The sequence below is a fragment of the Kogia breviceps genome, chromosome 10 (assembly GCF_026419965.1).
Source record: "Kogia breviceps isolate mKogBre1 chromosome 10, mKogBre1 haplotype 1, whole genome shotgun sequence".
NCBI classification, from domain to species: domain Eukaryota; kingdom Metazoa; phylum Chordata; class Mammalia; order Artiodactyla; family Physeteridae; genus Kogia; species Kogia breviceps.
In genome coordinates this window covers 48884731-48907257 of record NC_081319.1, presented here as the reverse complement: position 1 = coordinate 48907257, position 22527 = coordinate 48884731, and the positions used below count along the sequence as shown (strand labels likewise).

General features: G+C 45.7%; 1 protein-coding gene across 1 annotated transcript in view; it reads left to right on the top strand.

Annotated features, from left to right (window-relative positions):
* Positions 1-22527, top strand: part of ITGA9 (integrin subunit alpha 9) — a 356752-nt gene that overhangs the window by 314115 nt on the left and 20110 nt on the right. Inside the window, exons 24-26 of the mRNA XM_059077262.2 lie at positions 4179-4304; positions 6074-6193; positions 10520-10621. Coding sequence (XP_058933245.1) covers positions 4179-4304; positions 6074-6193; positions 10520-10621 — 348 coding nt within the window. The remainder of the gene's footprint in view (positions 1-4178; positions 4305-6073; positions 6194-10519; positions 10622-22527) is intronic.

Genomic DNA, 22527 nt, shown 5'->3' with positions numbered 1-22527 from the left:
GCATCTCCTTGATGATTTCACTGGTTAGAACCCAGTTGTGGGGGGTAGGTGCTCAGTAATTGCTTATCTATGTAGCAGGAGATTAGGTGACCCCCCCGCTCTAATGAAAATGCAGGAGAATCCTCAAGGGGCATAATTAGCAACTGAGGACAACCTTAGTGATCACATAGGCCACCATCCTAATTTCACAAGTGGGGAAACTGAGGCCCCAGAGACCTGAACTGCATCAGCTGTTAGGAGCCCAGGACCGTCAAGTTAATCAAGGCCATCTGTGCCGGAGGATTCCTTCACTGGGTGCCGCTTGCTGCCACCAACCAATCACGTGACCTTGGACGAGTCACGGAACTCGGGGCCTCTGGTTCCTTACTGTCAGCTGAGGCCGTGGGACCGTATGATCTTGGAGCTGCCTTCCAGAAACAACATTCCAGGATGCTCTGTTCCCCTTCCAGCCTGAGACAGCATGGAGCGGCCTGGCCTCCCAGCCAGCAGGCACTTTATCTCGCATGGAGCAGAAGTGGGTCAGGATGGAGGACTTTGGGATTCCTGGGCTTGTAGGCTCATGGTTCCTTCCCTTTGACCGGGGTAAGAACAGGAAGGGATGGTTTCCCTCCACCTACACCTCCACCTCCCACCTCTCTATGACTCCTACCCCAGCCCCATCCTCAGCCTCTGGACCTAAGAGGCAGAGAAGTGGTTGCAAACAGGTCTCTGGAGCTGGATGGCCTGCGCTCCAGCCCAGCTCTGCTGCCTGCCCTCTGGGAGACCTGGCTCCCCCTGCCTCTCAGCTTCCCCATCTGTAAAATGCTGACAGTAACAGCACTCGCCTCACAGGGGTGCACAGTAAGGGCTGCACAAGTGTCGGGTACCATCGTGTCCATCACACATGTTCTATCCATGCACACAGAACAATCCCTCACCCTCATGACCCTGGCCAGGGACCAAGTTGCTCATTTTAGCTGAGGGAGCATCTACAACCAGATTAGCTGGACTGAACCAGACCCATGCAGCACGGAGCAACCTTCGGCCTCCTTTGAGAGAGGACCACCCTGAACCTCCCGGAAAAACGTCGTTTTCCCTGATTGAAGTGATTCCCATGTAACCACAGTCGGGAGCACAACTGGCTGCGACTTTCATTCACCACAGACTCAGCCTCCACTTCCCTCCTCCAGATTCCCCTGAGGCAGATCAGATGTCACATCAGATCACATCACGTCCCTGTCATCACCCTGTTCACAGGCCCCTAAGACTCTAGGGGAAAAGAGGAAGATGGAGCTCCAAGCTGTGTCTGTGCCCCACGTGTTGGCACTGGTTGCTCCTCCCACCTCACCCTGTGGTTCCCAGCACCCTCCCCAAAGGTGCTGGTGTCCTGTGGGCATGACAGTGAACCTGGCTGGGTTGGGACTCTGCTCCTACACTTCCCTTCCCTGCTTGGAAACCCGAATCGCCCACTGCACAGAGCCAGGAGGAGCTCTGCCCATCCCTGATTTTAATTAGGAACGGATGCATCCTGCAAGACTCAGAGTTCCGTCTCTCTCAACCCAGACCAAATGTGTTTGGGGGGCCAGGCCTGGTCATCTCCACAGAAAAACATGAATCCCACAGGGCTGCAGAAGGACCATTTCTCCAGCGGCTTTTCAGCAAATGTCCACTCCAGAGGACAAACGGGAAAAGTGGAGACCCACATGCTTCCAAGTGAAATATGATTGGAATTAACATGAGCACACACATTCAAGTTCTCAAATGTTCAATGAACAAAGTGTTTTCTATCTGCGAGGTGCCATATATGCCAAAATAGAGGGCAACCCCCAAAGAACACAATCCACCACTTTTCTAAAGAGGTAAATTTAACAGACTTTTTTGACCAACTTGACAGGAATCAGAACTGTGATTGCTTTGGGGCTGGGGATGGGAATTGACTGGAAGAGGGCCAGGGGAAACTTTCTGGCAGGATGGACATGCTCTGTCCCTTCACTGGAGTGGTGGTTATATGGGTGATTTCATTTGTCAAAATTCATCAGATTATACCCTTAAGATCTGGGCATTTTTAGGGAATGTAAATTTTAACCTCAATTTTTAAAAAGTTAGAAAAGTAAATACCTACTTGTAATACTTAACCTAATCATGTAGTCGCACACTTATAAAAGAATACTACATTAATTTATATTACTCTTTTTATTCACACATTTTACAAAATGATTTTATGCAGATGTGCGTCTTTTGAGATCAATGGATAGCATTATTAAGGCCACTTTTTTAGTTGACAGTATTCCAAAGCATATCATCTTCAATTCATCTAATTTATTTGAAATGCAGAACATTTTGAATCCATGTTTGATGCTGAAATTTTATTGTAAGACACAAATACCCATTTGCATAACATTACAGCAGTTGTTTTTCTCATTTGTCTTAGAATGACATAATTCTAATGACATAATCAACTAATGTTTTGCTTTCCAAAAATGAGCTTTAAAATATTTATCACAACTTACAGTTGCATCCCAGGAATAATCACCACATCTATGTTAAATCTCATTGCCTCATTCCCATTACTTCTTCTAGTGACCTCGAAAAGCATCCAAAACCAACACTGAATGAGACCATTTCAGACTGGTGTGTCCTCCCAGATTTTGTGGTTCAAATAAAGCAATTGAGAGAATACCAAATTACTTACTGTTTTAAAGAACAGTAAGTCCCTTGAGTTCCCTGGTGGTCCAGTGGTTAGGACTTGGCGCTTTCACTGCCGTGGCCCCGGGTTCAATCCCTGGTCCCCACAAGCTGAGAGGCGCAGCCAAAAACAAACAAAATGCAATGCATTTTAAAGAACAGTAAGTCCCCAAACTATGAGAGACTTTTAAAGGCAACACTCTATTTTCTAAGAGTTAATTTGAGGACATAAACCTTCATCTTATTTATCTTCAGGCATATATAGTAAATCCTGGCATACGTGTTCAGACCAAAGATAAAATAGAGATTAAATTTGGAGGTCTTGTTTTATAGTTCATTGTTCAAAGATTAGCATTGTTAGCTTAAGTTAGAAGTTTCCATGTAAAAAATTTAAAGTAGACCTTGCTCCCTACCATGAGTGAGAAGCTGAAACATTCTTGAATCAGTATAAACACACTATATTTTACTCAAAGGCATTAAAGATAGGAGAGTGTAGTTTAAGTAGATGATTCTGGTTAGAAATCAGATTGTGAACACAATCCTAAATTATGAATTACTAACGATTAATTTTGCAACTTGACCTTAAGTCATGTCAAAGCTTCAACTACACACAGTGTGATATGATAATATATAAAGAAGGCTTTGTTTCTTTCAACATTTCCCCAGTTTAGGCATCAAAAATAGTATTGTTCTTAAAGAAACCAACATGGAAGACTATGTACTGTTGTTTTGATCTTTTTTTAATGTTGCTGTTGCTCAGCATTATTTTTCCACTGGTCTTTTAAAAGCTGTCAGAAGCAAAATCAGGTAACTCAGCAAGAGCTCCCAGGGCATATAAACTCCTGTATGGCTCAATGCAGTGGATGCCAATTTTTTTTTTTTTTTTTTTTTGGTAGCAGAATCCTGGTTTTAAATGATATTATGTGTGGTTGATGCTCTAGTTGGAACAGAGATGGGAGCCCAGAGCAGTCCTGCTTGGTGCCCCTTCTCCTCTCTAGGGAATCCACTGAGGGGTTCCACAGCACCTAGAGGTTCCGTGGAACACAGTTTGAAAACCTCTGGCAGTGGACCATGCCTCAAGGCTGGAACTCAGAAGATCTCAGTTTAAAACCTGAGTTCTGGTCTGTGTGATTGTTAGCAAGTAATTTAACTGGAGCCTCATTTTCTTTCTCCAGACAAAGAACATGAATGCTCATCTCAGAGAGTTGCTGTAAGGATGTTTTTAAAGTTTATTTTGTTCCTTATGTCTTACTCTTCCCTGGTCACAACTCACTTGCATGTTGTGTGCCATCTCAATTATTTAACGACTTAGCATTCACGTTTTTTGTTATTTGGCCTTGTTGTTGCTACTACTTCTGCCTTTCAGCTTTTCAGCCATTATTGTCCCCTGGAGAATGGACCAGGGGGAACAGTTGACTTTGGGTTCTACCGCAGCCTCCTCTACAATAAGGGATTCCAGGCTCATGATCCGTTCTTGGGATGGACCACTCTGACAGGTTTCTTTTCATTTTCAGGTGGGCCAGGAGAAGGGAAACTGTTCTTTCCAGAAAAACCCAACCCCCTGTATCATCCCTCAAGAACCAGAAAACATCTTCCATACAATATTTGCTTTTTTCACAAAGTCAGGAAGAAAAGTCTTGGTAAGAATTTGCTTACTGGTTGGGTTAACATGGGTGGTCCTCATTAGGAAGGCAAGTCTGAGATGAGAAGCCAGTTTTCTATTTGGCATTTATTATTTCCCAAATCTGGTTTTAATCAATTGGCTTAGGAAGTCACAAGGACTGTAGTCAACTCCTATTTTTCAGCCTGAGGTTTCTATCAAAGTGTTAAATTTACATTTCAAATTCCATTGGCTGGCAAAGGGAAAACCTTTGCAACCCACCAAGCACAAAGTTAAACATTTCTCCCACTAGTATGAGTCTAATCAAGAGTGATGGTTCTCGTACAGCCACTTTAATCTCGTATACCACTATTGGGCAGTATATACTAAAACTAAACATATCTATACCCTATGACCCAGCAGTTCCACTCCCAGGTATATCCCCAAGAGAAACGGGTACTTGTATCCCCCCAAAGACATGGACAAGAATGTTCACAGCAATCTTATAATAGCCAGAAACTGGGAACAATCCAAATATTCATCACCAGGAGAATGTATAAACAATTGCAGTGTACCCATACACTGGAGTATTATGAGCAATAAAAGCTGCTACGCCAACAACATAAGTAAATCTCACAGATATAATATTAAGTGAAAGGAGCCAGAGACAAAAGGACACTTGTTGTAATATTTGACTTACATGAAGTTCAGAAATAACAAAGCTTTCCATGGCAATGGAGGTCAGGATAGCAGTTAATTTTGGAGGAATATTGACAGTCATGGGCATGAGGAAACCTGCTTAGGTGCAAGAAATGTTCTATATCTTGATCTGTTATAAATATATGTAAAAATATATCAAGATGGATCCTTAAGATTTTTATTCTCTTTACTGTATATAAGTTATACCTCAACTTTTTAAAAAGTGAAGGTATTAAAGATAGAATCAGATGCTTTTCCACAACCTCCTTTCTCCATGTCTTTGGTTACATCTCCAGCTCCTTATTTCGGCCACGGCACGTCTCACTGACATTTCCTTCCTCGATATTTTTTCCGGTGGAAGTAGTAGGACTGTTTGCCACTTGGAAGGTTGGAATATTTTTACTTACATAATGCTGATGATCAGCTATTTTTTTGAAGCCCTTAGATATATTGATATCTAGTTGTTTGACGGATGCAAGTCTGTATCTGGCTGAAATTTTTACCACACATGTGAAACATCGTGAAGGTATGTTTGCACATTTTGGATCCTACATACAAAAGAATTCCTCCTTTGTAACTTAAATTTGGAATTTAGGTTTCTAGCTGTAATGCGTGTGTTTTCTTGGTTGAACGTGTTTTTCTTTAATCCTGTGGTTTCTTGAGTCATGTGACTTTGTAGCCCTTTAATTTGCCCAACCTAAAAATTGGGCATGAAAGTGTATTTGTCATTTCACAGGCAGAAATCACATAATCTAGGACATGCACCTTGTGTTCAAAACTCATAAGAGGAATGCTCCCAAAATATGTAAATGTGTTTCTTTAAAAACAAAAAAAAACTCTTCTTTCTCCTTGCAAATCCAGTTTTTTGGTAGGGTGCACCAGTGAGCTTAGACTTGAAGGCATGTTCCTGGTGCCTGCCAGGCAGGAAGTCCCTTGATTGCCCTCTGGTGGCAAGAAGGCATGATTGCATTTTCCTATGGATTTCCTCTACCTGGAATGGCCTTGGTACGCAGAATAGAAGCTCACAGAGCCCTCTGTGCTATATGTAAATGTTGTGCTCTTGTCTTTGTTCTTAATACGGTTTGATCATTCTCTGTTTGTTCTTCTCAGGACTGCGAAAAGCCAGGAATTTCTTGCCTAACAATGCACTGTAATCTTAGTGCGCTGGCTAAAGAAGAAAGTCGTACTATAGACATTTACATGCTGCTGAACACAGAAATACTGAAGAAGGTAAGCCCTGGGAAGCTGAACTATTGGGGTTCATTTAAAAGCATTTGAATTGGTTTCCTCAGAAAAAACTCTGCCTGCCCCCTTTAAAAAACTGCCCTGGATAGCACCATTGGTAATTCTGCTGCACATGATGCCAGGGAAACATACCATACCCTTGTTATTCAAAGTCTGGTCGGAGGACCAGCAGTATCAGCATCACCTGGGAGCTCCTTAGAACTGCAGAATCTTGGACTCTACCCCAGCCTTTGGGAATCAGCATCTCTGTTTTAACAAGCTCCCTAGGTGTTTTGTTTGCACAGTTGAGTTTCTCAGACTTTAGCTTGCCTCAGAATCACCTGGAAACCTTGTTAAACCACACATTCCTGAGGGGGGAGTCTGAGGGTCTGCATTTCTGAGGAGCTTCCAGGTGGTGCCAATACTGCTGTTATGGGGACCACGTTTTAGATCAGGGGTTTTCCTTAAAGGGCCAGTAGTTAATATTTTAGGCTTTATGGGCTATACAGTGTCTTGCCACCGCTCAACTCTGCCATTGTATTTTGAAAGCAGCCATAGACCATACTCAAATGAATGGGTGTGGCTGTGTTCCAATAAAACTTTATTTACAAAAACCAGCAAAGGGCCGGATTTGACCCATGAGTCATAGTTTGCCAACCCCTTGTTTAGATGACACCTTGTTTTTCAGAATTCCAACTTTTGAATCTCAGATAATTTTTGGTTTTTTAAGGTTGGTTTTTTAAAACTTTTATTGGAGTATAGTTGATTTACAATATTGTGCTAGCTTCAGGTGCACAACAAAATGAACCAGCTATACATACACATATATCCACTCCTTTTTAGATTCCCCTCCCACATAGACCATTACAGAGCACTGAGCAGCGAATCTCAGATCACTTTGCTATTATAAGTTTATAAAAGTGGATCATAAAAAATACCTCAGTCCGTGAATTGGTGGCCCTTAAAAAAATCATACACATTCACTATGATTTATTTTAACATAAACACTGCTGAGTATGAAAGGCTACATCCAACAAGATGCTTCTAAAATAATCACATGTGAAGCTAAAACAAAATAGGCATGTTAGCTACAGAGATTCTCTTTATTTTCCTTTGGAAAAACTAAATGTTAGTCTGTATAAAACTGTCAGTGTATAAACGAATATCCTTAGAAAAGTCATTCCAGTGTTATTTTTTAAATTAGGCATGGCAGTAACATGTTGGCCTGATAAGTCACAGGCACAGGGGGATACAGGATGTTTTACCCACTCTGTCTCCGGCTGGGGGAGAGCTTTGAACAGTTCTGCTTTCCCTGGATTCTTTGGAGGGAAACTGGTTTGGGGCAAGTTGGGTGCACACAGCACTGCTTCCCTGTTGTACCTCTCCCTTTAAAAAGGATAGTGTTGGGGGCTTCCCTGGTGGTGCAGTGGTTGAGAGTCCGCCTGCCGATGCAGGAGACACGGGTTCGTGCCCTGGTCCGGGAAGATCCCACATGCCGCGGAGCAACTAAGCCCGTGAGCCATGGCCGCTGGGCCTGCGCGTCCGGAGCCTGTGCTCCGCAACGGGAGAGGCCACAACAGTGAGAGGCCCGCATACCGCAAAAAAAAAAAAAAAAAAGGATAGTGTTGGGAGAGGACCAGGCATGAACTAGAGAACCCCTGGTCACCCTATGATTCCAGAATGTCACATCACAGGAAGTGCCTTACTGTCCTGGGTCCCCAGGACAGGTTGAGGGATTATGATTCTGTATGCTCACCCAGGCTGTTCATCTTCTTGATAAATGGCCCTGGTGACAGTTTTATTCCCTATGCCACATTTGCCACTGTTGACAGAACCCTGATACGGCACTGATGACGGGAAGCCACTCTGATTTCTCTTTTAGCCTCAACCCAGTTGGCTGCTGCTTGCACTTACAAATTAGTCATTAGTACGAATTTAATCGCAAAGCCTCAAGCCTTCCTCGTCCCCAGCTCTGGCCTGGTCTTGTGCAGCTTTCTCTCCCTCTCTCTCTCAGTGATCAGTGGTGACCCTTTGCCAAGGAACATGTCCCAGTGACTGCTGTCCCCATGGGCCATCCAGCCTAGTCTGCATCCCAAGACAGCAGGAAGCCATGGGGTGTCGTATGCGGATGTTGGAGAACCGTTCTCCCTACTGGTGCCCTTTCAGCAGAAACCAGCAGAAAAAAACCAGCAGAGGAAAGCCTCTGTCGGGCCCCCAAGGCGAGCCACGCCTCCCCAAGGATGTGGAGCAATACCAGACTTGTGGTTCCCTGGGCCACCACTTCTGTTAGTTTTCCTTTGACCTGAAGGTCTGGCCACAGACAAGGGAATTTGAGGTTTTATTGTTTTGACCTTAACAAGTTTTCATTTGAAATGTAGGATCTGATTTTTTTTTAATCATCAGAGGATTCCAGTTTCTTCCAAAGTACTTGTTTTTTACAACCACAGGCGCCTGTTCTGTGCCAGGCTCCTCATCTGCTCGGCCTTTAACTTTGACAGTTATCATCGTCATCATCATCATTATTATTATTGTCATTAGCAATGTCCGAGGTGTTGATGATGATGATGATGATGATGATGATGATCTAAGCTTGAAAAGACAGTATATCCTGACCCATGAAACCACAAATCTACAGAACTGTTAAACTGGTAAAAGATTGCTGCATACAAAATTATTTACTGCTTAATATGAGCTCACTGAAGCAGTTTTTTTCAAGTGACAAGCTTCCCAGAAACACTTCAACTGTGTTTTGTTGCTATTTTAAAGAAGGACAATAATTAGTGTGTAACTCCCAGGTAAAGTACACAGAGTGGCATCCCCGGGTGTCCTCCCAGGAAGGTTTGTGGTTTCTCTGGAAAAGATGAGCTGAGCCCCTTGGAACTGTTTTCTGTAGAGAGAGTCCTCTACTTTCATTTTTGGGGGGTAGATTTAACCAGAAGTGGGTCAAAGCTGGCATCTGATAGGTACCTCCTTGCATGGCAGGCATGCTGAGTAAAAGTAGAAAGACACCTTGCCGGCAGAGCCCAACTGCCCCCACAGGTGGGATGCCTTCTGACCTCTGTTTCCACCATGGGAGGCAGCCTGCCTCTCCCTCCACAGTCAGTGCAGCCCCATCTGGACCACCGGCTCGACATTCTGGCCCTTCGCTAAGCCATAGTTTTGCCAGCCCCTGTCTTCTTCCAAACTCTTCCATCACTGCCTTGGAGCCATTCTCTCATTATCTGGATCGGTGGCTTTGAGCCCACACCAAGGCTTCTGCCTGCAATGGCTGGTGGGCTCTTCCTGAGTCTTTCCTGGGCCAACCTCCCTCCCCGCATCCCCTTTCTCATCAGGCCATCACCTAATTACAGTTAAGTTCCCTACATACAAACCTTCCTCAAGTTGTGAACTCTCAAAGACGTGAACGTGCGTTCCATCAGCATCAGGCATGAGTGAAATTGCAGCTCGCCCTCCGTCTCCTATTGCTGATGGTCCATCAGCTCTACCATCTCCCAACTCCTCTCCTTCCTCCAGGCAGTAACTCTTCTTGCCTGTTCACTCGATGCCAGCCCATGTATGCCAGCTGTTGTACTTACTGTACTACTGTATTTTCAAGGTACTGGACTGTAAGATTAAAATGTTTTATTTTTTGTGTTTGTTTTTCATGTAATATTTTTGTGAAAAGTATTATAAACCTATTACAGTACTGGACTATTTATATAGCTGATTGTGTTAGTTGGGTACCTAGGCTAACTTTGTTAGACTTACGAACGCACTCTCAGTGTGGAACTCGTTTACATGTGGGGGGACTTACTGTATAAGCTAGATGCTTCCCCCCTCTCATTTCTCCATCAGGTACCCTCTTCCCAGCTTAAATGGCTTTGACCTCCCCAACCAGCTTCATTTAAGAGCAAAGAAAGAGTTAAAAGGAACTCATGTGGAGAGTTTGAGGGTTGTGGTCAAGGCAGGAAGATGCTTGAGAAATATAAATCAGATACCTTCTATGGAATGCCAGGCCTAGATTTGTCGTACACAATTAACAGCTTTATTTATTCTCTGCTCTTTGGGAATATGTCAATACCAAGATCCAAATATCTGGCTCCTGCCACTTGGAAACCACAGCACACAAGCCTGCATGTGTTGATGACTCAGCAAAACTCCAGAGCTTTTCAGCATCCACTATGATATGAAAGAATCCTCAAGAGAGAGACTGGAAATCTCTTGTCTCATTCAGTGAGAGAAATTTTGGTCTGGTTCACATGGAATCTTTGAATTTCAGTTCTGCCTGGGACCTCGGGGCCCAGCCATTGTGAATGAAAAGTCTCACAGTGAGTTGTGTTGTTTCTTCCTCAGGACAGTTCATCTGTCATCCAGTTCATGACCCGCGCCAAGGTGAAGGTGGACCCTGCCCTGAGGGTGGTGGAGGTAGCCAGTGGGAACTCAGAGGAGATGACGGTGAGTTGGTCACCCCCACACACACAGCCCTCCTCCAAGGGTGAGGGAATCTGGGTGACTTGGGAGACTTGGTGCTGGCATTTTGAGGGTAAAGGCGGTCTCTAAGCCAAGATGTCAGCTTTGTGGTAGACCCAAGACCTTGCCTGCCTTGGCTTCCAGGCCCCCATGGAGAACTTCTGCGGTCTGCTCTTGTTGTGATAGCCATGTTCTCTGGGATGCTGCTGTTATGTGAAAGCTCCCGGCTATGACCAGCCAAAGGAAAAATCTTCTGGAAGTACCCTTGACAGGGTTTGCATTTCCATTCTGGAGCCAAGACTATTTTTATTTTTCTCAGACCTTTCCCTGAAACCTCATCTGCCTTCCCAGTCACATTGCTCCATGGATAAACGCTGAGTGTTTCAAAAACAAGTTGTTTGAGTAACCTGAAGGGGTCACATCCTAGCTGCCAAGTCCTAGAAACTCCTCTTTCATTCCCTACCTAACCGCATGTCCTCCATCGCAGCAGCCCCCAACCTTTCTGGCACCAGGGACTGGTTTTGTGGAAGACAGTTTTTCCACGGGGTGTGGGAGGATGGTTCAGGTGGTAATGCCAGCAGTGGGGAGCGGCAGATGAAGCTTCGCTGTCTCACCTGCCACTCACCTCCTGCTGTGCGGCCCGGTTCCTAACCAGGCCAGTACTGGTCTGTGGCCCAGGGGTTGGGAACCCCTGCTCTATAAAGTGCCATCGGTAAGCAGCCTCAAGATGGAATGTGTGGCAACCGGGAGCTCGGATGTGGGGTGTGGGAGAGGCTGGAGGGAAAGGGGTACTCTTGGAAATTTGCTGCCTTTTATTATTTTTCAGGGGCAGGAGGCAGGAGGGAGGCTCATTCTGTGACACCCACACTGAGGTCCTAGGCACATGGGGAGACAGCAGCCTCTGAACTGGTTTGGCCAATGAGCTATGCAATGATGCTAGCTTTTTGCCTCTCCTTTCCTGGAATTTACTTCTCTCAAGGGAGACTTTACCCTCTCTTGGAAGAGAGAATATTGCTGTGACAAATTTACAAAAGTGAAAAATTCACAAATATTAATTACTTACAAAGAAAAAATGGTTAGCTTGTTTTCCAATAACAGTGGAGACACCACATGTCTGAATGTTAGGTTGAGGATCAGAGCAAAGCCCACTCTTATAAGACCCTGGTTAGGAAGGGTTCATAAAGAAAATAAATGCCCAGGGACTTCCCTGGTGGCGTGGTGAATAAGAGTCTGCCTGCCGATGCAGGGGACCGGGTTCGAGCCCTGGTCCGAGAAGATCCCACATGCCACGGAGCAACTAAACCCGTGCACCACAACTACTGAGCCTGCGCTCTAGAGCCTGCGAGCCACAACTACTGAAGCCAGTGTGCCTAGAGCCTGTGCTCCGCAGCAGCAGAAGCCACCGCAAGGAGAAGCCTGCACAATGCAACGAAGAGTAGCCCCTGCTCTCTGCAATTAGAGAAAGCCCGTACACAGCAACGAAGATGCAACGCAGCCAAAAATAAATAAAATTAAATCTTTTAAAAAATAAAGAAATGCCCAGGACCTCCATGAACTCTCAGTCCTGAGCAAGAAACAAAAGCAGCAGCTGGTACAGAATGAATAAGAATCTGTGAGGATGTTAAAGCTGCCCCAGATCATGGGTATTGCATGCCTGATGCAGGGAAGGACTGTCAGATGCAGACCTTAACTCCTCTACTCACACTGAGAAATTGTCCACGCAGTCATTTTAATAACAGAAACTGAATGGGTTGAAATGGAATGACGCTGGAGTCCTTCACTCCTAGGGTCAGTGTTTATGGAAGATCAAATATTTGGAGTTGGCCTTTGCCTTTTCCTCCTTGCCTTTTGGCCATTTAACTGCTAATTCAGACTTTTACCTGGGGATGGATAAAGAATGGAGATTCACTGCTCATTGTTACAGCTCTGGTTAAAAAGTTTCATAGGATGAGATACATGCCCAACATGAGAGGTTTGGAATGTTCTGGTAGACCACTGTGTTCCCAATTAAGAGTTAGCGGAAGTAATTAACAGGTTTCCTACAGGTGGAATCCCTTGGGTAAATGAAAAAAATACCATGGGCGCATTGCCTTTGATTAGAACACAGAGCTGTGGGATCCAGGAAAACATTGCCTAACACCCCACTGTTGGATTCTGAATCATCTGTGCACCCCCAAAATACCACTTCCATTAGTTACTGTTCCATTTTGAGCACTATGGTAATATTATCATTATCAAGAGTTCTTTGTAAGAAGCTCTCGTTTTCAACTGGTTTTTTTTCCAGTACTCTAAGAAAAAAGGGCACCCGTCAGAATCCCACAATGCCCCCACCTCCCTCCTTTCCATAACTTTGCCTTTCAATCCGTGAGCCAAGATAAAGTACTACAATCTGTTCTCAACTTTCCTGGCAGAAAAAATATATATATTTTCTGAGTAGGAAGGTTTGCCTTTTTAGAACAAACACGTTCCACCCTACATGTTTCTTCTGAATGCCTGGCGCCTTGTTAGTTGTTCATTGGAAGGGAAATTTCCATAGAGGCTAGCCACCAAATTTAAATCAGGCAAAATATCGCAGGATTTTAGATCAGACGCCACATTTGTATGGCCTTGGAATGAACAGGAAGTGTATTTGCTGCTGGTAACGAGCAGGGTGTGGGTGAGAAGAGGAAAACAATCCAGTTTTTAACCACGTAAAGTGCACATGGTGATAATTCAACTGACAGGCAAATCAAATAATTTTCTTGGGACTCTTTGTGTCTTTTATTTTTATGCCACGGTAGGGGGAGTGCTTTACAGGGCGTACAGTTGAATACCTAGAAATATGTACCGGATGTTTGAGGCATTTTCCTTGTTTACTAATAATACATTTGAGGTGCCCTTCCCAGGTGGGGTATTAGCACGTATCCAAGGCCAACCACACCAGCTTACCTGGCTTTGTACAGACCCAAACCTGAGAACTGTGGATGAGATCTGAGTCAACGCATTCAGCGCTGACTGTGCTGAGAACATGCTGAACTCCCATCCTGTCCAACCCAACCCTTCCGGCTTTTCCGGCAGTGCTGCCAACAGCTAAGGCTAGAAACTCCCTGGGGGCAAACCAGGAATCTCCAGCACACCAGCTCTGCTCCTAAGAGCCACCACCCCAAACTCCCTTCTCAGACTGTGTGAGAAGCTTGTATGAGTTACAGAGCAAATCTATTTTCTTGATATTTTGAAATAGTGGAATACATGATGAACATGGAAATCCACAGATGGATAAGTAAGTCATTGCCATGTGGAGTGGGCACCACGCTGAGATTCTAGGTACCAGCAGGACAGACTGACTCCGTCTCATTTTAGCAGAATCAGAATGGATTAGAAGGATATTGGGTAGCTCTCAGAATTGCCAGGAAGGCTGGGGATATGACAGACCTGCGGCACCAGGACAACAGGCTGGGTCAGGCCCCAGGAAGAGCCTGGCATGGTACTCTGGACACTGCTTCCCTGGTTTTTCTCAGCCTCTTGCTCTGGAGTCAGGCAGGAGCCTCTCACTGGCTGAGGTTAGACCCCGGTCCCTGGGGTACCAGGCACCCCAGAAAGAGCAGGTGGCTGGCATTTTGGGCTATTATAGTAGACCCTCACCCTCACCCCAAGATTCACCTAGAGGAGGATTCCCCAGCACTGGAAGGATGCTAAAAAGTGACAAATACCCCCTCCCATGTGCTTTTCTAATACCGAAGACAGCATGGGGCCAGCCAACCCCTGGTGCATCTTAGAGCTTCCATCTGAGCCAGTCTTTGTTCATTTAGACCACTTTGTCAACTCCATTAATGAGACAACATGAAAGTCTTTGTCCATAGGTGGTTTAGCAATGTTTGTGCTTTGGGCTTCGTTTTGTTTTAAGAATGAATATGCTGGAATGAGCTACTTCCTTGCTGACATTTGCTGACAGGGCACATGTCTGGGGCCTTCACCTTCTGCCCCAGGAATCATATGTCCGAAGAGGTGGTCACCTCCCTCCCACGGTCCTCTTCTGCCATCCCTTACCCTGCAGGTGGGGAGATGGATCATAACTTTAACAAGTCCCCTGAGATTCCGCTGTGCCCTGCCTGGATTAGAACCACAAAGGCTCTTTCTCTAGTGAACAAAGGGCCTCTGATGCTCAGGGAGAATAGGTGACTTGCCCTGGATCTCACATCGCTGAGCCAAGAATAGTGTCTGGAGCTCTTGACTCCCCAGCCTGGTGCTCCTTTCCCTGCCCTGCACCTACTCAGTCACACGGGAGGGCACTGGGCCTTCTTGGATGAAAGGGCCCCAACAAGTGCAAGTGTCCACTCTGGAAAGGACTGACTTGTTTTAAAGTCCGTCTGTTAAAACTGCCCAGGTACCCTTGGAGCCCAGCCAGCCCTTTCAGACTGGACCTGGCTCTCCTCACCCCAGTGGGGGCTTTCCCTGCTCAGTCTCAATCAGACTGCAGAACAAAGCCTCCAGCCTGCAGCCAAGTTTTCACTTCTGAACAAACCTCCCCTCATGCACAAATTGATCAGGACAGTATGTTCCAGCTTCATTTTCTCTGAAGCCGTTCAAGTTCAGTTCCCAGTCTTGGCCCCTCCAGGAAGTCAGTACTTCTAGTTTGACCTTGTCCTCTGTGAACAGGGAGCACTGCATTTCCCCCTTTGGAATTAGAAAAGCCTGGCTTCATATCCCATCTCTTTCACATCCCAGTGGTGTGATCTTGGGTATCAGGTAAGCTATATGAGCCTCTGTTTCCTCATCTGTAACATGGGAAACCTGCTTTCTACTTCCTGGAGGTTTCCCCTCTGTTTTGCTCCCTGCCACTGCCCCCCAACCCAGAGGGCATCATCTAAGGTGGTAAATGAGATTACTTCAAAAGGTGCCACCTATAGTTCTTTTGTTGTTTACTGCATCTTGAAGCAAACTTTACAGTTTTCTGTCACCGAATAGATTGTGACTTGTACTTTACCATTTATGTGAAAAATTACATTACACCCGGCAAGAGAGTTTTCCCCCTTCTTACACTGAGAGGTACGATGAAGAAGAGGGTCATTGGAAAGTCATCACCCCCCCCCCATTCCCTGTCATCATCAAAAGATGGTAGGCGGGGGCTTCCCTGGTGGCGCAGTGGTTGAGAATCCGCCTGCCGATGCAGGGGACACGGGTTCGCGCCCCGGTCCGGGAGGATCCCACATGCCGCAGAGTGGCTGGACCTGTGAGCCATGGCCGCTGGGCCTGCACGTCCGGAGCCTGTGCTCCGCAACGGGAGAGACCACAACAGTGAGAGGCCCACGTACCGCAAAAAAAAAAAAAAGATGGTAGGCGGTCCTCTCCCCTCACCCACTACCCCCAATGTGAGAATTAAGCTCTAATCATAAGGAACTGAGAAAGATCCCAGTGTGGTTTGCTGATCATCACTATTCACAGTTTCATTCAATGAATACTTATTGGGGGCTTGCTACCGGCCAGGCAACATAGAGACACTGTGGGTGCAATGGGGAACAAAGTAGCCATGACCCCTGCCCTCCCAGAGCTGACTGAGGGGGTGACAGAGAGTAAACAAGGAAGCAAACAAGGGTTTTATTTCAAATCAAGGTGAGCTCCATGGGAGTAACCTGCTCTAGATTGAGGGGAATCTAAAGGAATGTTTCTCCAAGGAAGCTGAGAGTGAGGAGGGATTAGCTTGCCAAGTGCAGGGAAGAGTGTCCCAGTGAGGAGGGAGAGCCATATGAAGACCCAAATAGCTTAGCGTGTTCAAGGCTGAAACACCAGTGTGGCAGGAACCTGGTGAGTGTTGAAGCCATCCATGATGGGAGACACGTGAAGACATCCATGATGGGAGACACGTGAAGGCATCCATGATGAGAGACATAGGCAGGGTCACACCATATAACACCAGGGAGCAGTTACAAAGGGAAGCCATTGCAAGCTTCTGTTTTGAGTGGGGAATGGCATGATCCAATATATATTTTTTAACAATCACAGGCTACTGTGTGGACAGTGGATTGTAGGGGGCTGCAAGAAGGTTGTGACCGTCACTTGGCTAGAGATGATGGTGGCCGAGGAGATAGAAGTAGACAGGTAGCTTTATATCAGTAGAGGTCTAGCAGTTTGTGCCAGTCACATGTAGGGAGTATCTGTCCTAAAGGGTTGGGAGGGATCAGATCACATCTTGGTGCAAAGCCCCTTGCCTGGTGCCTACACGTGGGCAGTCAGTTAATAGTGGCTCCCATTGCATGAAGAGATGGCCAAGGGTGGGAGGAAGCAAATGAAGAATAGCTTCTCCCTCCCTCAAAACCTCAAGAGTCGTGATCAAGTTTACTCTAAACCAATGATTTCCAGCTGTCATCATGATTATCATTATCATTTTTTTGAACGACACAACCCATTTCTAAATTGAAATGTGCTTTGGTTGAGTCAGAGGTAGGATGCCTGGAACTCCCCCAACTTGTATTTCCATTTTCCCTTGGGGGCCTCTGCATCCCCTCACCAAACCCCTAGGCTCTGTGGAGCCAAGGAAACCACTGCTATGGAAGGTTGTATTTTAGGACAAGGCTGCTGTCCAGTCCCTCAAATTCTTTCACTAGACATGAACTGGACCACCCGGTAAACATGAACAAGAAAAAAATTTTTAGCCTCAAGGGGTGAACACTGCACTTGCACACGTGTGCAGACACACGTGCTCAAGCACACACACGCACACGCACACGCACACACACACACACAGTAGTGTGGTTTTGTGCTGGGAAAGCCTGAGCTGAAGAGGTTAGGAGAAGCTGCATGGACGGAGTGACCCCTGAACAAGTATTGAAAGCATTTTCTAAGCGGACAGGGGAAGGTCGGGCTCCAGATGGAGTCAGATGGTGTCTTAAGATAGATTCTCAAGAAGCAGACCCTCAGATGAGGATGTGGGTGCAAGGATTTTAGTAAGGAAATGCTCCCAGAGAGACGGGAAAAGAAGTGAGGAGACAGGATAGGGGAAGAGAACAAGCGGACCAAGGATGAGATTCCAGGGGCCCCAGCCTTAGCGGAGCCCTGGAGCACAAATACCACCTCAGGGTTCATCCTGCCTTGAAGCGAGGGAGCTGGGCTTTCTCACTCCTGTACGTGTCAGTCACTGGCCAGGGGCTGCCCAGGAGGTAATGAGCCCCAGGTCCTCCTCTCCCCACGCACCCTGGGGGCAGGTGACCTCTGACAGTGCCGTCCACTTAGAAGTGAACGCACGTAAAGCTGGGGTTGGACATAGGGAACTGATCAGGGACCCGAGGGATGTGGGCGGATGACCAGTAGTGTAGGGTACAGATGGCAGTGGTCTCCACGCAGACACTGGGGGCTTGGCTTGACAAGCCCTTCTGTGTCCCGTTGCTTAATGATTTTATTGTTTTCATTCGTATATGCTCAGTTCTTGTGATGTGCTGGGCATTTGATGTGATTATCGCCTATCACTCTCACATCACCCCTGTGAATGAGATATTATTACTCCCATTTTCTGATGAGGAGACTGAGACCGCCAGGTGAAGGGACCTACCAGCCTGAGATGCCACAGCTTGTCAGTGGAAGGGGCCGGGTCTGGTGCAGCGCTGCCAGTTTGCAAGCCCGAGTCTCCCTTCATCCTCCAGTCCTTGGGCCCCTGCTGTCCTGTTGCCCGGCCCTCACACAGCAGGAGCACCACTCCGGCAGATGGTAGGAATGCAGCCATGGGCGGTGACAGCTGGCCCTTCATCTTTGGAGCGACCCTTGGCTCCAGTGACCTCAGAAGCGCATCATGCTCTGACTTAGTGGTCTGTTGATTCTGGAACTCTTTCCTGTTGTGGCCTGGTCCCTAACCAGATGCACAGCTACTCATCAAGAGAATTAGCACTCATTGAGGGCCCTCCGTAGCCTGCGGTAAAGGAGCTGCGTTCCCCTCCTCCCTTTAAAGAGCTGTCATGAGGTTTCTCAGGAGTAATAGATATAAAACCTCTTAGCACCATATCTGGCACACGGTAAGCTCTCAACAAATGTGACCCGTTCTTCACAATAAAGGAATTAACACCAGCCCAGCTCATTCCTCTGCAAATTCTAACGGAGTAAGGAATTCCTGAAACCCAGCACCTAGCAGGCAGGGGCAAGTTTGACATCTTTGTTTATCACAGCACAGACTTACAATGTCCATCGTGCCAAATGCAATTTATTTTCTGTTCATTGATGTCATCTCCATAAGTCTTCGGTCTCCCCTGAGCGGGGATGCTTTCTGAAGGCTCTGTTCTGAGAGTGATTTAAGACATGGCTCTGCTGAGAACATTTCCTCCAGCTCCCACAACCCTTTATCCCTGCCCCCTTCCCCACTGGCTGCTAGATGTAATTAGAAGCAGATGAAAATGCCATTTCATTGTCCCAGATGTTCGTCTTTTCCCACTTTTTATTTTATATAAATTCCTTCCCTCTTTGAGACCTGTGTGTGATGTCAATTGTGGAAAGCATCTTGCCCTTGTAATTGACCTTCAGGCAGTGGGGCCTGGGGTTGAACCTCCATTCGGGTGCTGCTGATGCTGAGCTGTCCCCTCAGCCATGGAAGCCCTCCGTCCAGCCAGGCCTGGGCCAGCTGTACCCCATTGTGGTCATGTTCTCAGGCCTTTTGGAGACCTGAGCATTTCCAGCTCTGACATTGGGCATATTTACAGTGTTCAGAACATAAAAGTTTGCAGAAACATACAAGTGAAACAAATGCTGTGGTTCAGGCTTACCAGCTGCCTCAGACTGGAAGTTGGCTCCTGGTGGTTCCCTGACGCCAGCTTGCCAGCCTCAGGTGCGTTCAAGTTTACAGTAGCGGGCAGAATGCCCAAAGTGTGGGCCTGCCATCGCCCCTGCCGGATGTCTGTCCTCCTCAAGGACTCTATTGAGGCAAATCCTTGTGCTCCTCAATTCTCTTATGTTTTATTAGTTAACATCCGACACACGAGCCCTCCAGCTTCAGTCTGCTGCTGTGTGATCATTTATCCCTTCGTTGATCAGAACTTCTGCTGCCCCATCTCTCAGCCTCCTACCACCCTCTGAAGCATGCAGGCTCCCCGTCAGCCTCAGTCTTTTTTCTCCTTTCATATTGGGAGTGTGGATCTCTGCTGAGGAAACCACTTCCCCTGCCGCCCTCTTAACGGGCCTTCCTTGAACCCCCACATAAAGTTCTCCCTTCTAATCTAGATGCGTTTTGCAGCCAGAGTGCTCTTTGCAAAATGCAAACCATGTCACTCCCTAGTTAGAACCTTCCGTTGACCTCCCATGCCTCTTAAGGTAAAGCATATAATTCTTTTTTTTTTTTTAGGTTTAATTCCACAGTATTTTTAATGGCATAGTTAAAGCATCCCTTATTCCTCCTATGCTTATCAACAATTTTCTCAGGTAATTTTATGAATGAATCTGATGATTCTCAGGGATTATTTATAAGGAATATTCAAAGCCGTGCCTCAGAAAGACAAAAAAGAGGTTCTACATTGCTTTTTGAAGCAATTTCCTCTCTACCTGAATGGAGAAGGAGAGTCAGAAGCTTGAATGTCAGCTTTTCTTTATGAAAAGAAAGTAAACTATTAAACTAGATTATTTTGGAATTAGACATTAAGATCAAAATAACTACATGTTTGGTTTGATTTAGTGCAGCCATCAAAAAGCTAGATGGGGCCAGTTTTCAGATGGAAGCCACAAGCTTCTTTAATATAAAGGATGTAATTCTTAACACAGTCTCCAGGCCTTCTCATCTCTCCAGCTTTATCTTGATCATTTTCCGGTGACTTCTCGTTCATTCCATTTGCTCCATGCCTACTGTCTGTTGGCAGTACTTCACCTCTGCCAGGCTCTCTTCTGTCACAGGGGGTTTGCACGTGCTATTCCTTTTTGAAATGTTGTTCCTTTCCCTCTTTGACTAGTTAACTTCTGCTTACCCTTTAATTCTTAGCTCAAGCAGTCCCTCAGAAAACTCTTTCTCTGACTGCCATGCTTATCTTAGAGTCTTTTCTAACCATGAACCTCTCCTTTGGGGCACTTTCTAAAGTTATAATTTTGCATTTATGTGTCTAACTGGCCAGTATTCTCTACAAGCTGGAAGCTCCATGAGGGCAAAGACTGCCTGTTTTATTCATCAATGAATCCCTACAGTGCCTGGCACATAGTAGGTCCTGTGTACACATTTGTTGGATGGGTAGATGGATGGATGGATGGACGAACAGACAGATGAATAGACAAACAAATGGACAGACAGGGTGGATGGGCAGATGGATGCATGTGTGGATGGATGGCCAGGACTCTCCCCAAAGAAATAACATTTGCAGATACATTTTTGAAGTAGAAAAAAGAGAAGCACACTCAGACACTCCAGCTTCAAATCTCATCCTCTCTTCATTGCAGACTGAGTCATAGTCATACTTCATCTAATGGTATGGCAAAAAGAACATTGAATTTATTAATCTGTGCCTTCATGAATCACATGATGAATCACTACCTTGGTCTAGGTGACAGGAGAACATGCATTCAAATCCTTGTTCTGTAAGAATTCACAGCTTACTGGAGTTCATAGACAGGAAGATACATCATTACCTTACAGAGTGAAGAGGACTTAGGACTGGGATGATGATGAAGTGCTCCACTGTGGTTTTAAAGCTAAGCTTTGTGGAGCCGTGGGTTCCCTTGAGTTGGTTCTGGGGCTGCTGGGCCTGGGGTAGAAGGGACTGGCTTGGGAAGGGCGACCGATCAGGCAGGGCTCGAGCTGCCCACCTTCTTTATAAACAGAGAATCTCCAGTTTTTTCTGTTGTATACATTGGGGTGCTAGTGCAGATTTTCTCTGCTAAGAGAAGTTGAAAATTGCTGTTTCCAAAAGCTCCGAGAATGATTAACTCTGCTGGAAAGAGCAGAGTAGGTCAGTCTTGGAACAGAAGTTGTTGGAGCAGAGTCTCTCCTTTTAATTTTTTTTTAACTTGGCTTTAAAATGCTCAATTTTTCAAAAAAGTAGTTAAAAGTAGAAAAGAGAAAACAATACCCATAGTATCCAAAAACACCTGTTTACTTAAAAAATGTCCTACATTTTTCTGCAAAGCTGAAGTCTTCTATATGCTAAATTGATATTGATTTTTTTTGTATAACTTTATAGCATTTATCATTTTTCCCATTTTATTATCATGTTTTCTAAAGTATGTAAAACTTGGAAATCAGGCAAAAGATGATTGTGTGTCCTTTCACGCCTGGAGCATTCTCTATCCCCTTTCTACTCGAAGTGTGGTCCTTGGACCAGCAGCATCAGCATCACCAGTGAGCGTAACTGTGATGTGGACGCTCAGGCCCCAATCCAGACTCACTGATTCAGAATCTGCATTTTGACGAGGTTCCTCATGTGATTCTTACACACATTAAAATTTGAGAAAAACAACACTGTTCTAATAGGCCTCCCTAACTCCCTAGGGCCCATATTCTGTGACGTTACATATTAACTTATAGAAAACTAAGTTACAAATGCCTTTTGCCAGTAAAGATGAAAATGACTTCTGTCTGGCAGAAAATACAATCCCAAAGGTTATAGTTTATTGCCATGTAAGGTATTAATCAGTTTTGTGTCTGATTTCAACATTCTTCTATTCTTTTTTTTCTGTAACTACCCGCATTCTCAGATCCTTTTTTTTTTTTTTTTTTTTTTTTTTTGCGGTACGCGGGCCTCTCACTGTTGTGGCCTCTCCTGTTGCGGAGCACAGGTTCCGGACACACAGGCTCAGCGGCCATGGCTCACGGGCCCAGCCGCTCCGCGGCATGTGGGATCTTCCCAGACCGGGGCACGAACCCGTGTCCCCTGCATCAGCAGGCGGACTCTCAACCACTGCGCCACCAGGGAAGCCCATTTCTACTTTTTATTGAAGTAGAGTTGATTTACAATGTTTTG